The 17,084-nt window shown below is 46.5% G+C and overlaps 1 protein-coding gene across 1 annotated transcript; it reads right to left on the bottom strand.

Annotated features, from left to right (window-relative positions):
- Nucleotides 1-903: 903 nt before the first annotated feature.
- nhlrc2 (NHL repeat containing 2) lies at nucleotides 904-17,077 on the bottom strand. The gene is made up of 12 exons (XM_030097741.1): nucleotides 16,909-17,077; nucleotides 13,841-13,993; nucleotides 11,049-11,098; nucleotides 9,767-10,181; nucleotides 9,058-9,179; nucleotides 8,851-8,980; nucleotides 5,543-5,636; nucleotides 5,084-5,315; nucleotides 3,771-3,893; nucleotides 3,473-3,682; nucleotides 3,191-3,398; nucleotides 904-2,090 (listed from the first exon to the last, which is right to left on the bottom strand). Exons 1-12 carry the CDS (start codon nucleotides 17,069-17,071, stop codon nucleotides 1,828-1,830), a joined length of 2,163 nt encoding a protein of 720 aa, XP_029953601.1. The 5' UTR covers nucleotides 17,072-17,077; the 3' UTR covers nucleotides 904-1,827.
- Between the last annotated feature and the right edge of the window lie 7 nt (nucleotides 17,078-17,084).

Genomic DNA, 17,084 nt, shown 5'->3' on the forward strand with positions numbered 1-17,084 from the left:
GTGACTTGGGGCTTCAGATTGGGTTTTTGCTATCTTGAAGTCTGCAGCGTTTTCGTGCCAAGACGTGAAAATCTCTCTACTGCATTCAGGAAAATAATTGTCATGCCTGTGAGTCTGGCAACAGATAAGAAAAAGAAGGAAAAAAAAAAGTCAATCAGCACGAATTTCAAAAGATTACCGAGTTGGTCTGTCCACTGCTGCCAATTTCGTCCAAAAGCTGAAAGCTTGAAGCCTGGAGAAACGTCCAAGAAGCCCAAGAATTAATCTCAAACTGCTGGGATCCAAGAGCAAGAGTGGACAAAAAAAACCCAAAACCCACGACTGTGAGGGAGACAGAAATAAGACACGTGTCTGTAACTGCTTGTATATCAATAAAGGAACTTTCCAGAAAGTATTTTCATCACATTTTGTGTTTCTTTCATATAACTCTTTTTTAAAACCTGCCTGATCTGTTTTGTTCTTGCAATTTTGATTTTGGTGATCGCATGAATCTCTTATTTCACCTCTTTACCGAGAACAGGAACACAATCTTCCTGTTATGACCAAAACCTGGTTTCACAGTAATAATATTTTCAGAAGCTAAACTGAGAGTTCCTCATCGGAAGCCTGCCTGTCATCCGAGGTCAGCCCGAATGTAACCCGGCAGTGTGACGGACACACCGAGGACCGAGAGCTGAGCTCATTAGTGAGGCTTCCGATAGCGTCTCACTCCTCCGGCTTAATAACGGATCCACTGGAACTACGCCTCATAACTCAGAGGCTGCAAATCTGTAAATAAAGAAGCAGAAGGACGATGTGGAGACATTTTTTTTTCCTTCTGCTGGATCTTGAAGTTAAAAACAAACATTAAAGTTCTCCCGAATGCAAAAGTGACATTCGAAGAGCAGAGAAAACACACAGACGGCATCTTTTGCAGTTTATTCGGGTAATAAGTGGCGGGAGTGAAATGTTCCTCCCGGTACAGAAAATCGCACCGCCGGCGGCGGCGTTATTGCTTCTCACGCCGTTAAAGCGCCGCCAATTTGCGGCGACGCCTCGAACCAAGGCACCTGGGGCCGAACGATCCCAATCAAATCAGTCTTTTCGCGCGCAATCACGAAGATCGTCGCACGCTCTCGTGCGCGTTCCTGAAAACCAATAAGGAGAAAATGACAATAACAACTTGCACCTTATCACACTACACGGCCCGACGCGACGTGATGAATCAGATCATTATTAGAGCGTCGCTTTCATATCGAGCTCCCTTTGCGGAGGACAGACGGAGTTTACAAACGCTGGATACGGAGATTTTAATAAGTGTTGGCTTCTTCGACGCGATATCCCAGAGCGGGAGGGCCGAGCAGCAGCCGGCCGGGGTCAGCAGTTCACGGCGGGCTGCTTCTCTCCCGGATCCAGAACAGGCACTTTATTCATCGCTCAGATAAGAACCATTCTTCATGCTCTCAATAGAAAAAGGCTACTTGTGTCACGAACGATCATGATCAAAAGAGCGGAATCAGTGGAGACTCTGAACGGAGCCCGACGGCCGTGAGCGTAACCTTTTAAAGAGCGAGACTCTGCAAACACACATGTGGCCAAATATTTATGGGAGCTTTGATTAGTTTGTGCCCGAAGGCGAAGAACGACGCGCCGACTTCTTCCAAGATAAATCAGCGACACAGACAGTAGAAATGAAAATATATTACTCAAAAGATAATAATCATGTTATATAAAAATGTGTTCATGCATAGAGAACCTCTTCAGTCTGAATTCTGCATCAGCTCAATTAAATGTCACTTGTTAATACTTGAGATGACAGAACTGGAAGTGTGGTTTCATCAGGCGCCGTCAGAAGGCGTGGCTCCACGCCACGTTGACCTCGCCCTCGCCGGGGCCGGCGCCGATCCGCAGCGGCTGCGAGAAGGAGGCGGCCTTCATGGTGCAGGCGTGGCCCGCCTCCAGGCAGTAGTACAGCCACACGCTGAGGGTGAGGCGCGCGCCGCGGTCCGACTCCTCCACGGCGGCCGGCAGCGCGGCGGAGACGCGGAGGGGCCGCGACAGGTCGACCACGTCGCCGGTGACCAGCTGGCCGCCGAGGAGCCGCTCGCTGCCTGGAACGCAAGAAGAGGGGAGATAGAAACCAACGCAACCAAGCCGAAACTATAGAAACAGAAACGCGTTCCTTAAAGGTTATTTACGCTCCGTCCTCAGACTTTATAAATCATCCCAGCGTCGGTGGAATACGTCCGTTTACTACCGTTTGACCGAGCTCGCCACGCTGTTATCCTGCCATCCTTGGCTGTAAACAAAACTTACACATACGCAAATTTATATTCATAACAGTATCGCTTGAGGGAGCGTCGGCGCGCCCACCTGGGATGGAGATTTATCGCGGCGGCCCGCAGCCGGCGAAGCCCCCCCCCCCCCCGGTTTTCTGCGCGGCTTAATTCCGTCCTTTGAAATATTAGCCCAAACCCGCATAACCCCGCCGAATTAGATGGAATGAGAGTGAGGACATTCGTTTTTATCAAACGTGGGACGCCTATTTTTAGAAGCGAGTACGTTTCAGAAGAGAGAGAGAGAGAGAGAGAGAGAGAGAGAGACGCTGTGACTGAAAGATAAATGAAAGTCAAAAGCAAAAAAAAAAAAAAAAGGAAGAAAAAAGGCCCGATTTTTCCAACTGTGAGAAAATATTGTGTCAGAAATCGGTGCCGGCAGTGATTAATGAAGCTGATGTCTAACATGAGGTCCCACGGAAGCCATTTGTGAAAAGCCACTGAAAAACAATTTAGATCCGCCGCGCACTTCCAACTGGATCCATTAAAATTCCTGCCTCCGCTCTGATCCGATCAGCAGGAGTCTAGACTGGATATAATGGCGGAGCGGAGGATCACGTAACATAGCGGGGCGGCTAATTATGTGAACCAAGGCATGTCGCCTTATCAAAACGTTCTAAAAATAGCCGGCTGATAGCGGCGGCTGCGTGCCGCGTCGCCCCGAATGATGGAAACACTTTAGCTCCAAACCTAATGAAGGGACCGCCGGCTGCCGCTAACATGACAAGTCAAATCGCTCCTCCATCAATCCTGGAGGCCGATCGCCATTCTGGGTAACTTAGGGACGACGGCTGGGCGATCAAAGCCGTGTTTAACCTCTCAGGTGGTGTTTAACCCTCCCAAAGGTTCTTTAGATCTTGAATGGCGAGCCTCACCCTCGGCGGAGAGCGCCCAGCAGCTGGGGGCCTCGTCGGTCAGCTTGGCCCCGTCCGGCAGGGACAGCGTCAGCGTCATGACGACGGTCTGGCCCGCAGACACACACACCGGGGGCAGCTCTCTCCTGGCAGCCGATCTGGGCAGCGGCGGGGCTTTGGTAGGAGGCGACGGCTTCGCCGAGTCTGTGCTCTCAGTGACGATGTTCAACTGGACATTAGAGAGAGCGTTAGAAACCTGCTTGTTTCCAACGGCTTCTCTTTACGTCACGGCCCTCGTCCTACCGGAGACACGGTCTTGGAGACCAGGTCCAGCACTTTGACTTGGTGGTTGTTGGTGTCGGCCACGTAGAGGAGCCTCCCCCCGCCGGACACACAGATCCCCCCCGGTTCGCTGAAGCAGGCTTTGCTGAACTCCGGCCCCAGAGCGTCCCCCGCCTCCCCCGTCCCTGCCAACGTGCTGCACAGCTTCGTCTTCGGGTCCACCACCTTGATCTGAACACAAGGAGACGAGATCAAACGCGGGAGGATAATCAACAGAAGTCGTGCGTCAGTCAGTTCCCCGTTACCGCGGCTCGCGCACCTTGTGGTTGTACGAGTCGGCCACATAGAGCAGGCTCTGTTCGGGAGCCCAGGCGACGCCGAGCGGATGCTGCAGTTTGGCGTCCACGCCTTTCCCGTCGACGTCCCCGAAAGCAAAGAGGTTCTGAGCCAGAAAACATTCAGAGGAGATCAAAGATTAGATCCAAGTGTTTGTTTCAGATCAGCACAGGTCAAAGAACAGAATGTGAACCGGAGATCTGCCTCAGACTAAATCCAACACATGATCAGAGGGGAAGGAGGCTTTTTATGCACACAGTCAAACCGCACCAGGAGTCAGAACGTCTCATCGTAACACATATCGGCGACATCGCTCATCAGATTACGATTCAAAACTACTTTTCATGTTTATCTCCTCGTCCCTCCCCAGTGCCGATTCATCCGCACCGCTTTAATCAACTGAAGGTGGCGGGCGCTGCAGCGACCCCCCCGCTGAGGCCGGGTCAAGGCAGAGTCACACCTGCGGGCAAAGAAAACATGGAGGCTCTTGAACCGGGGATCCTGCTGTGAGGAGCATCCCTGCCAACCACTGCACCACTTCATTACAATTAGGGCAAATTAAAAACCTATTTGCAGTCGATGAGGAAGAACTGGAGCATTCTTTGTTCACTCTGCTCAATGAACAAACAGTAATTGTCTTTATAAGAAAAAAAAAAAAAAAGTCCCATGATTCTTTGTGGCTCACTGCCTCCCTGCAGCTGCAGAATGCAGAAATAGGAAACAAAAAAAGCCCAGCTCAGCTGCTCCAAACGCCAGCGGGTTTACACGAGTGCAGACGTTCACCTTCGCTGCAGAGGCGCGACCTCTGAGGCGACCTCTGAGGCGACCTCTGAGCCGACCTCTGAGGCGCGACCTCTGAGCCGACCTCTGAGGCTGCTGGGAGTCTGCAGACGACACCGACGGGACAAACCTTCACGCTCAAACTAAAAAAACAAGGGGAATGAAAAAGCGGCACTGGGGGACATTTTTACAGCACTTCTGGGTTTTTCTATCAGCCGCCACGTCGTCAGGTGATGACCGGACGCGGCGGCCCGGGACACGGCGTTACTGTAACAGCAGAGCCGGCGGGGGACGGGGTGAGAGGGTGAGACGGATCAGGGTGACCCGCTGAGGACAGCCGCTGAAAGACGGCGGAGAATCGGATTCCTCTGCAAGATTTAGACGTCGAGGTGAAGAACACGACCCCGTTAACTCACCGAATCATACATGAACGCCATCGGAAACTTCCACATTTAAACATTTACTCTTTTTATTCGTTGGACTACTGGATCATTTGGCTGTATCCTGCATACCCACCAGCGGGTCCCTCTCTCCGCCCACCAGCAGCCGGACGGCTCCGTCCTTCAGGGCCAGCGTGCGGACCGAGCTGCTCTCGCTGTCGGCCACGAACAGGCAGCTCCAGGGCTCCTCCGGCGCCGCGGCCAGGCCCGACGGCTGAGCGAAGCCCGCCTTGTGGGGGTAGGAGTTGTTCCGGTTCTCCTCGTTGCCGCTGCCGGCCCACCGCACGCAGGTCCCGGCTTTGGAGTCGCTGTCAAAAAGCACCGAAACAGAACCAGGAAGGCTTAATTTGTGTTAAATGGAAATACATCATTACATAATCCTGCTCATCGATTTCCACTGATATTCCCAGCAATGCGTCTAAAAACAGAAATGAGAAGGAGGTGTGCGGCTCTCTCGCATCAGCATCGCAGTCATGCTCTTATTATTGTTAGGAAACTATTACGAGTGGCTCTGGATCACGCAGCAGCCTCTCACCTTCCTCTGGGCAGCTTTCCATCGGCGAGGAACAAAGCCCAGATCTGGTGGGTCCCTGCCATGGCGATCCACAGCACGTTGTCTTCCACGCCGCCTGCGGAGGCCAAGCCGGCACAAATAAGGAAATACATCAGGACGGAATAAGGAAACACCGTCAGTTTTCTAATTGGTGACAGAACTCCCAGCATCAGCGCCAGAGCGAGACTTCCCCAGCTGAAAAGAAGGCGCAGGGTCTTCTGGATTTGGTGGGGTTTAATTATTCACGGTCTCGGCGAAGACGTCATGAATAAGTGATGAGCGCTGGGACGCGCCCCCGGGGGACGGCGCCCGTGGAGTTGAAAGGTCGCAAAGCGACATGCGGCGACTCTTTACCAGCCGGGGGTCTGGAAAACACAGCGAGTGGCTGAGAGTCACTGCGCAGCGGAGAGCGATTCCGCCTTCCTATGAGGGGTTTGCATGTTCTCTCCAGATGAATGGATGAACCTCTGCAGGGTTAAACTACCACCTCTTAGTGGAGTCGCTGCTAAATGTGGAATAAACAGCTCAGAGGAGGAAGGAACACACTGAATTCACAACAAGTCTTTCAATTTCAATCCCTCGGAAAAGGAAATGAGTTTGAACAAAACAGAGGGCACGGAGCTTTTAAATAAATAAAAGGTTTAGTGTATTTATCGTCCAAAAAATGGTTTCAATCTCTCTAGGAATAATAAAGTATCTTTAACTCTACTTTGCTAATCAAAAAATCTGAATAGTTGACGGGATAAATTATTTTTAACTAGTTATATTCATGGTGGCCACACGGCAGAAGTCAGACGCACAAAAAAGAAAGAAGAAAAAAAAAACGGGGTCAGAAAACAACAAACTGCTTTGTTTCTTTGTTTCTGACCTTCGGCTCTCTATTTGTGTTTATCTCAAATCTCATCGCTTCTGCGTTCCTCAGCAACGCGATCACGTTTTACCCATTTGTGTCATTCCGTTGGACCCCCCCCCCGCCGCGGCAAACCGACGCAAACCGAATCAGGTCAGCTGGACTCCACCGGCCTCTTATCCAGGAGTCTTCATCAGTTCAGCGGGTCAGTGGGCCGGGCCGGCCGGTCGCGGCGTTCCGCTGAGTATTAGCTCTGATCCCGGCTCACGTGGCTTCAGGGCGAATGCGAGTCAGACAAAGGGAATTTATTCTCTGACAGGAGTGAAAACAACACAAACCGGTGGGCGGCGGGCAGAGGCGAGCGCCTCGGGCGGCGAGGGAGACTCCACACCCAGCTCCACTGTAATTAACGCACGAAAATAAGGCTCCACTTCCTGAAGCGATGGCCGTTAATTCCCGCCGGATAAAAAGTGATCGATCATTCCGGGAAATGATCATATTGCCAAAAACACAGAAATAATTGGAATAGCTACCTGACCTGCAGCAAACAGAAAACCTCTTTGGCCATAAAGTTACGACTGAGAAAAACACTGAAGTCGTTCAAAACAAGAGCAGAAAAACACTAAATGTGTCAAACATGGATTCATAAAATAAACAAGTGTTTTCAAGGGTCTCTGCTTTTTTGCTATGTGAGACATGGAAACAGAAAAACAAGGATGCATTTTCGAAAAGTGCCCATAAATTGTTTCCATATTTTGATCAGACGTAGTGAAAATAACTGAATTGCTCAAATAAATCCCAACAATCAAACCCTGTACTTGTACTGTAATATTTATACAAAAGCAAAACAGTTTTCCAAAAAAAAAAAATGCATATAGGACTTTGGAGTTTGAAAGTCAGAGTTAAAAATCTCAAGATGTGTCGCATATTGGAGGAGATGAATGATAAAAGGAATTTGATGCTCAGGGCCGGACGATAAAAGCCAGGCATTAGGAGGGATTAGGCTGGGAAGAGAAGAGGAGGTCCGAGAGAAAACGAAAGGCCTTGTCAGGCAGTTTACTGGAGCTTCGGCTTTTCATTTTTATTTCTCAGCAGAACAAAAAAAACTGGATTAAGAAAAATAATTTTACGATAGCTTATTAATATCGATGGATTCAAACGCGAGGATCACGAAGCGCCGAGCCGGACTGGCAGAAAGGGAGCGTGAAGGATGGCGGTTGCAAAAGGAAAGGTATCCGATGGGGGAAAAACATTCAAGTTGCGATGAATTACTGCGGCGACCCCTGGAAAAAGCAGCTGAATAAACACTTCTGAAACAGACACACTCACACATACCGAACAGGCCGTCCAGCTGCTTTTTATCGATCGGGATTATTATGGAGGTCGAGTCTGAGGCTGTTTCCAGCGTTTTATCGATTCTGGCCGTGAAGGATGACGTCGGTTCTGAGGGTCCGAGCAAGATGTACTCAGCAAAAAAAAAAAAAAAAAAGAAACAGCCCGCAATTGATTAGAGAAACGCTTCTTCTTGTTTCCTGTGTAGGTTGAATCCATCTGTTTTGTGCGGACGGTAACTGGTGACGGCTACACGGGGATCTGTTCTTGGCAGAGAGAGACTCGCGAAGAAAGGAATGACTGAACATCTGGAAAATATGCAGAGGGAAAACAGGGAAGTTTGTACAAGATATCACAAAGGTGTCATCGTGTTCTGCAGAAGGAAACGCCCGGTTTGACGGATTGCGTCGAGGCAGTGAAAGATCGGCCCGCCCTCCGAGACACTCCGAGGACCTCCGTCGTGTTTGATGGAGAGTTTGTTTGGATTTCAAAAAATAGACCAGATTCCCCGGAAACGGACGCTTTGGGGGATTCGGTTCCTTTCTGCCTGGGCTCCCATGATGCTTCACAGCCGTTTTCAGCACCTGGTGGAGTTCAGTGCGACTCCATTTACCATTAAAAAAAAAAACAAAAAAAAAAACACACATAAAGTCTCATCTGTTTATGCTTTTTCTGAGCGGAGATACAAAAGTCAAACTGAGCTCAAGGACGAGTCAAGATTGCTTAAAAATAGGAATCCTGGTGCACATTTTTAAACGGTTTCTCCATGGAAACGCTGACAAAGTTGCATAAGCGCTTCACGGTTAGTTGATTTCTCAAATGATATAAAAGAGCGCCGGGCTCCTCTCTCACCTCCACAGAAAACAGGGAAGCAGATAGATTCTATCCGAAGGCGAAAAGATCTGAGGCGAAGGGATTTTTTTTTGGGGGGGGGGGGGGGGGGACAATATCTGCTCATCAGTTCTCATGAATCCAGGTTTGTGGTTCTGGAGATGGACAGCAGTGAGCCGCCCACGCTCAAGTCTGTCCAGAAGTAATGAGCGAGTGTGTTTGTTAAGTCTGTTTGCTTTTATTTATTTATTTTTTTTACAATAAACATTAAACTGACCTGCCGTGCCGAGCGCCACGTCCCACGGGGAGCTGATCGGCTGCTGAGGCCCCGGGGCCCCGCCCTCTCTGTCCGTGCCCTGAGTGCCGACCCCGGCCAGGGTGCTGACCTTCCCCTGCAGCAGGTCGATCTGGAGCGAACGCAGACGAGTTAGTCAAGAAACAGACACCCCGAACATAGAAAGGGATCTGAAAGACTCTGAAAAACCTTTCGAATCAGGTGGTTCTCGGTGTCGGCCACGTACACGCTGTCCCCTCTGATGGCCACGCCCTGAGGGCAGTTGAAGGACGCCTCGGACAAGTCGCCATCTTGTCTCCCACTTTCAGGCCCTGCGGCAGACGTGGCAACACAACATGTATGTAATCTCAGCAATCTCGCCGCTTAAAATCAACGCTCATGTCGGACTTTTGTTTCCAAAAGATTCTTTGAATCATCACTGTCAGAAGGATTCGGAACTCGCGCGGCCTCTCGCGAGAACGATCCTCTGGCACTGAAAGCTCCTGAAGAAGCAGCGGTGCTTTTACTCCTTTCAGTGAACAGACACTGATATTTATCGCGGCGGTGCAGAAGGACGAACAGGAACAAAAACAAAGTCACCTCTGGGTCGCTTTTCGGAATTTGCAATTTCGTAATGGTACATATTTTAATCTGAGTACACGGCGACGACATGGAATACATCAAAATATAAACATTTGTTTTCCCTGATTTGTCCTCTGCTCGGTCAGTGCCAGTTCCCAGCATGCATTGGTGCCTGCTCCTGCCAACCTCTCTGCTGGTCTGCAGGCAGCGCAGGCTCCACTGTGGTTCCTCCGAGGGCTCAAAATACCAACGCTGCCGTTTAACTTCTACAAATCTAACCTTTTTATTTTCATTTTAACCAAATAATGGAAATAAAGACTAGTTCCTGTTGTCTCACCTCCTACGGCGTGCAGCAGGTGTCCAGCCAGAGATGTGATCAGCACCCTGTGATGCCCGGTGTCAGCGATGGCCAGCCGGCCGCCGCCGCCGCCGCCGCCGTCCACGGCGACCTTCCCGGGGAAGGAGAGGACGCTGGGCGGCAGGGAGTCCCGGTACAGCCGGACGCCGACGGCGTGGGGCCGCAGCGCGCCCCGCGCCCCGTAGTGCCGGAGGGCGGCGGCGGCGAACAGCGCCAGCCTGTCGCGGTGGCCCTCGCCCACCAGGGAGAAGAGCAGGTTGCCGCGCGGCCCCAGCAGCACCAGCGTGGGCCAGCAGGACACCTCCAGCTCGTGCCACAGCCGCGCCTCGCCGTCGTTCACCACGGGGTGGCAGATGTCGTACCGCAGCACCGCGCTGCCGATGTTATCCAGGACCTGCCACAGGTCCAGGGACAAGAACCAAACTCTGACGGTTGAATGAAAAAATATCATTTCTGTATAGAATCAGTGGCTTTTTTTTTTTTTAAGCTTCCCCCCAAAAATAACAAAATGTTTTTCTGAGAGAATCCATTCATTTTTATACAGGGATGAAGCAACACTTCTGCCTTTTTATTGACTAAAAGTTGATTCAATTGAATTTTCCTTTTCTCACAGACAGCCTTGTAATTTGTGAGATTTTTTTTTTTTTGTATCTTAATTAATTTATTTTTTTAAACATGTTGGATTTCTTTTGCTCAGTCAAATATTTTCAAGTGTCTCGCTCCTGAATTTGCTTCTTTCTTTCCTCGTTCATTTATCGTTCAGCTTTGTCAAGATTGTTTTCTTTCTTTCATTTTATGATTTATTCTGTTCTGTGGTGCTTGTGATGCCAAGTATTCCTAATTCTTTACTTCTATTTCTATTAACACTTCACCAGCTTGTTTGTCTGGAACTGAATTATGTAACTGTTTGTATCTATTAGGATATTCATTTGGCTTTTTACATATTTACACACAAGTTCTAAATTGGTTCAATGCTTTTTTAATTTATTTCAAGATCCTTTTCTTGTCTATTTGTTTTAATTTGCTCCCATAGCTTATTTCTTTATTCAAATTTGCACAAGTTGCCCAACTATCTTTGCTGAATTACCTTCAAATGCATGTTTCTTACTGTGTTTGTGTGACGAAAACAAAAAAAAAATCTCTTACAAATATCAACAGATTCTCAAATAAAACCTTTATATTTGTCAGCACTGAAGTTATATAAATTTAGAAACTGAACCCTGCTGGCAGCCAAAACGGTCCAGACAATAAAGGCACTCACCTTTTCATTGGGAAATTTGGCCGAATGCACGCCGATTATAACCAGCCCATCTGACAGACATAATAAACAGAAGAAAAGACAGTTAACTGCAAATAAGTGCCAAAAAAACAACAACACAGGTTTAAAAGTCTCTATTGAATTATTTTTTTTGCTTTTGCCTGAAAAGGTAAGAAGTAAAAATAACCTTGTTTAGTAATTTGTGCCGCTCAGTTTGTTACATAACAGCGTGAAAGATAAACGAAGGCCAAAGCCTCAGTCTTCACATGCAAGCACTTTACTCTAATTCGCTGTGTCAAAGGTTGCGTAAGCTTTATCGACGGCGGGCTAACCGAGGCACAGATGTTGCACACAAACACAGAGAAGGGTTCGATTTTCCGCGATCGGGTCAGTTCTTAACCAGCCTCTTCCCCTCAGGGCCGGGACTACTTCAGTGGCTTCTGAGGAGGCTTCGAAGACAATATGATCACTGTGCAGCAGACGCTGAGCGTTAACCATGGCTTCTGACAGGGAACACGGATGTTCTCCTGTTGCACAACGGGAAAAGTCCTAAAACTGTGAAAAAGCATCCGAGACCCATGAGAGGCCTTCCGTACTGGAGATCCTCTGTGGAACATCTGAGGCTGATGTTCTTATCTGTGTAAAACAATAAAGTGGCGGTAATGCAGGCAGAAAGTCTCAACAAATGAGAAGCTACAGTGCGGGAAAATTAGACACATTTTGGAATCAAAAACTACTGAAAAGAAGCTTAAAGAGTGAAAAAAAATTAATGGAACAAGAGAGATAAAGCAGAAATGGCAATCGCAGCAGTTTCAGGTGCTGATTTAAAGGAATGCGCAGAGCTCACAACTACTGTCTGATAATGTGTTCCAGCATGCGGGCTGTAAATCTGAACCGGGCTTCCACATGAGTCTGGTGAAGATCCGCAGAAAGGAACAACAACAACGCTCCCGTTGACGTACTGCTGCTACCAGCGAACGCACGCGGTCAGCGGCGGATTTCAGCAGGCCGGGCCTCTGCCAAGCGGCGCAGCGATAGCACAGATTGCGGTGACGATGGGTGGGTGGTGGAGGAGGAGGGCGGAGGGTGGGAGTGACTGGACTGGGTGGCTCCCACACCTCGCTGACCAGAGCAGCAAACAGAATGTACCCACTGCAGAGCCAGAGATAAGGCCGGCACGATAACGTGTGTGTGTGTGTGTGTGTGTGTGTGTCATAATTGAATTTCAAACTGCACAGCTTCATCAGATGATCCTTTAGAAGCTGTTCCTTCAATATTCATGAAATCACACTAAAAGCGTCCAATAAAACACCTTTCAATATGCAGCAGCATTTAACCTAATAGCCATTTTATATTGGATTAATCTGAAAAAGTGCCCTGAATATCATATTTTAGACAGCGCATGTTTATTCACGCTGATCTCGACACAGTATTCTCACAACATCAGAACGCTTTAAGACCGACAGAAGTGGCAGCAGGATGCCAGAGATTACGCCGAGGACGGAGCGGCTAAGTTAAGCGCAACCCAACCAACTCGTAAAGGGTGCAATTATTGGCCCTGCGCTCACTTAAGACCGCGGCATGAAGTATTTTTAGTTTCCGTCTCTTCACGGCTGAGATAAGTGGCAGAAGAGGTAAAGCGAAGCGCTGCAGCCGCTCGCTCTGCCCCAGTGAACTTCTGCCTCTTCCTGTGATGCAACACGACTCGCGCTCCCTCAGGTCGACCTGCCAGGTTTCAGCTTCAAGCAATGCATTAAAGAAAACACTTGATCTTAATCTAATTCAACATTCATTCATCTGCATATTCATCACTAACAAAAAGCACAATGAGGGACATTTTGTGATTATTCCAACTCGATTCAAGCGGAAAGTGGACTCTGAGTTCTCGAAGGTGTAATACAATTTTAATAAAGTATTATTTTTATAAAAATATAAAAAAAGAATCCTATGAGCACTTTAAAAGACAAAAAAAAAAGAACCTTTCCAATAAACTCTGACATATCCAGAATGCAAACAGACCGAATTGGTTCAAATTGTTAGAGAACACTGTAAGTACATATAATTAACCCCCACAAGGCTCAGGCCATTAGTACAAACACAGCCCTGGAACCGTAATTGTCCACAAGAGGCCCAAATACGCGCTAATCCACGGCTGAAATAAGCCCCAACAAAACGCACTGTTTACTTCTGTTGTTTTTAAAGTGCGGCTGTTTAATACGAGAGTGTGTGTGTGCGTGAGTGTGAGTGTGTGAGTGTGTGTGTGTGTTCTTTTGCCTTTATTGGATAAAAGCAGCAGAGGCAGGAAATGCGGGGAAGCAGAGGAATGATGTACCGTCCAGGAATCATCCAGGAGGCCGGCTGTCAGTGGAATTTATGCTGGTGTGTGTGTGTGTGTGTGTGTGTGCATGTGTGTGTGCTTTTAAGCGTTTCCTATAAATGAGAGAGCTGAACGTATTTGTGAGTCATTTGTAGAGATTTACATGCTCAGGAGAAGCGAGCCAGCACTGAGAGACAGAGCGAAGCATTGTTGGGTCTTTTTTTTTCTCCTTTAATTACTTTCATAGAGACTTCACTGCCTGATAAAACAGGAATTCACGTTTCACAACTCACATGTGCTGATTAGCTGCACCCCAGCGGACCCTCGCTGATGTGTGCTAAAACTCCTGTTGTTGTTTTTGTTTTCAGTTAATAGATGCACGGTTCTCCCGCAAGACGCAAGCAGGAGACACACGTGACTCTGAGACGCCTGGAAATGAATCCGTGTTTGTCTCTTTGGTGTAGCCGTCCGTACGAACCTTGGACGGAGTGCGTCTTCTCCAGCTGGTGCAGGTGAGGCAGGATGTGCATGCAGTTGATGCAGCAGTATGTGAAGAAGTCCAGCAGCACCACTTTGCCAGCCAGCTCCTTGTGCAGAGACAGAGGGCCCTCCGTGTTCAGCCACTCCAGGCCTGAAGAAACCGGCAGATCGCAAAACGTTACCGTCGCCTTAATGACCATTTACAGAGTTTTCGAATCTTTCTGTCAAGGGAAGGACTATTAAATGCACCAAAATCAATTTTAATAGATCTAACTCACATCTAATAAGCTTGTTCACACTTGTCTCACTTACACTTTAGATCAGGGGTTTTCAAAGTGGTTAGCGCTTTGGTGTCAAACTCGTTTTAGTTCAGGGGACGCACACATCCGGATTTCACCTTGAGTGGGCCTGACTGGTGTAATAATGCCGTAATAACCTTCAAATGAAAACTTTAAAGTTTTTCTACATTGTGGCGCAGAGCAAGCGTGGTGAAAATGTTAATATTTTTGCAAAAAACAAACAATTATTATGGAAAACAACTACAATTTCAACATAAAACCAATTTCAACGATACTTTCTGGTAATAAACACATAAACGTCCAAAAACACCTTTTTCCTTTATCTGTTGCGTTATGCATGTTTTCACAAACTCACCCTGACAGCATGGCTTTGAGGCTAAGGCAAGTTTCCAGCTTATCTCAGCTCAGGCCAGTTTTGGCCCACAGGCCTTATATTTGACAACCCTAGAGTAAATAACAGTCCCAGCACCAACACCATAAATGTTTTGGAGATTTTTTTATGTTATTCACATTATGAGACATTGCTGTCAGCAGCTGTTAGGACCTCATTTTCAATACAGTTGATCTCCATTACACTTACGTTATGTTCTACACAACTCGGAGGAAGCCAGGCCTCCACTCTGAAACCCCCCAGTTTGTTTCAAGGCATGAAATAAGACGAACACGTGAAAACCATTTCTCTAAAATGTCTTGAAAAGATGCTTTTCACACCTACACTTCCTATTTGACTTGCCAGATCAAGCAGCTCCATTGAATTCTCTGTCATATGTATTCTTATTGTACTTATCTCACCTTAAAAATAACGCGCAAAAAGAACAAGGACGCTGAAAAAGAAGCATACTGTTGTATCAAAAAAAGAACATGACACAGATCAGTATGCATGGATGATGGCAGTAATTCTGAATTATTCACAAGTCTAACTCTGCAAATATGTGAAAGAATATGGTTCCAGTCTTATGGAGAAGCAAAAAAATATTCAAATTAAAGACAATACTCAGCTGAATTCCTCTTTTTTGTGTATCCAAGAACTCCATCAGGAAACAGAAATGCTCATGTCATTAATTATTGATGACATGAGAATAACTCAGAGCAGATTTATGTATATACATTTTGGGTCAACATTTTTTTTTTTTATGTGCTTTGATTTTTAACCTAGTTATAACCTGCATCCCTGTTTATTTAATTATTTGATGTTCTACCGTAGATCACCATCTACTGGTGGGATAAGATATTACCATCAGGGTTTATTTCTCAGGAGTGGCATTAAAAGAGGTTTTAACACAATCATGTAAATGGTGTGAAGGTCCTGGCCTGTAAACGACACACATAATATTTTGAAGTGATTGCTGCTACAAATGGTGGTACAGTGAAACACTGACGCCTTTGTTTTTTGGGGAAGTGGGACACTACCGTTTCAAGAATGACTCGCATAAACAAAGGCTTGTTTGTCTAATGTGTTGTAAGACCAGAAAATACAACAACAACTCAAGAGTTTATATTCAAGAGTTGTTGGTTGTTTGTTTATTTTTGAGTTGTGAAAAGAGAAATATAATTTCACTTGAAAATTCTTGAGGAAAGCAAGAACTAATATATGATATACATGTTTCTTTTCTGGGAGTTCAGCTCTGATGGCACTGATGAACTTAAATGTAGTAATCTGCTGTTAACCTTCAAAAGAAGCTGTAAAATACAGAATAAATTAAGGGTTACAGTTCAGACAGGTGATGAGAGAAAAGAAATCTGATTAAATGAGTTATGGTTATGTTCTTTTTTTGCATTTGTTGTTGTTCTGGGGTTTATTATTTATACTCTTGGTTACTCTGCAGAATTTATAGGTTATGCATGAATAAGCCACTGGTTTCAGCCTATTACCTTTCTTGACCAAATAAAGTGAACAGTATTTTGCTTGTATTTTATGTATATATTACTCCTAGTGATCATATTGCTGATGAAATAGAACCATATGGGATTTGTCTGAAAATATATGTTATACATGTGAAAGATCAATGATTAAGAATTTTTGTTAAGCCCAAAGAAGGGAGAACAAAGTAAAAATAGATTTTTTTTCTAATACTTTCACTGATCACCAAAATTTCCACATGGCTTTGCAAAACAATAGATAAATGTGCTGAATGTGAATGAATAAACACATTTCAGGGAATTAACTTGGGGAAAGTGTAGCACAAAAACACAACCACAGTAAATAACAGGATGAATGAGTAGAAATAAATAAAGTGCATTGATTTTCAGTAGGCTGGATTGTTGGAAAGTTTTGCACTCAGGTTTCAGTTAAACAGATAAATAAATCTGTTGACGGCTGCAGCTCATCCAGAGTCTTCACCAACACAAAGAGGGTGGGGCACATTACAGCTGAACTTTAATCTGCACTGACTCCCTGTGAGTCAAAGGATCAAAATGTGACTTCTGTTCTATAGAGCTCTGAATGGTCTTGAACCTAAATACATCTCAGATTTACTTTTCGAATATGAAACATCCAGACCCCTGAGGATTTCAGGAAGAGGCTCACTAACCTACCACTTGCTGTTCTTGTACAGCATATCATCACACTGATCCCCATAAGGACTAACTTTTCAAGAAGAAGTCATCCACAAAACTGTCAAGCATTAAACCTCTATATATCTTCAGTATCACCAGCCTATAAGCTAGTTTTGTCAGCTCAGTGTTGATAATATGTGGACAAGTTGAGTCCTGTCATGACAGGCAGAGATAAACTTCAGCCGAACATGGAGCTACAATATCCTCTAACCTGGCTGGAAATCGGGTATCTTCAAGTCCTCTCGCTCGTCCAGTTTTTTCAAATATTCGTCGACCAGACTCTGCTTCTCTTCCTGCGTAGTAGCTTCATCCAGAGAGACATCCAGCTCACTTTGGAGAGGAAACAGAGTGGCCAGGCTGCACTGGGACGCCATGTTTCTAACAACA

The sequence above is a fragment of the Salarias fasciatus genome, chromosome 8 (genome assembly GCF_902148845.1).
Source record: "Salarias fasciatus chromosome 8, fSalaFa1.1, whole genome shotgun sequence".
NCBI lineage: Eukaryota > Metazoa > Chordata > Actinopteri > Blenniiformes > Blenniidae > Salarias > Salarias fasciatus.

What these genes read in the sequence shown, in the direction of transcription:
- nhlrc2 (XM_030097741.1), bottom strand. Translation starts at nt 17,071, where the DNA reads ATGGCGTCCCAGTGCAGCCTGGCCACTCTGTTTCCTCTCCAAAGTGAG. An exon ending in GCGGAGAGAGGGACCCGCTG is followed by an intron (nt 3,894 to 5,083) that starts GTGGGTATGCAG and finishes TTTCTGGCTCAG; the next exon opens with AACCTCTTTGCTTTCGGGGA. An exon ending in CCGACTCGTACAACCACAAG is followed by an intron (nt 3,683 to 3,770) that starts GTGCGCGAGCCG and finishes CCTTGTGTTCAG; the next exon opens with ATCAAGGTGGTGGACCCGAA.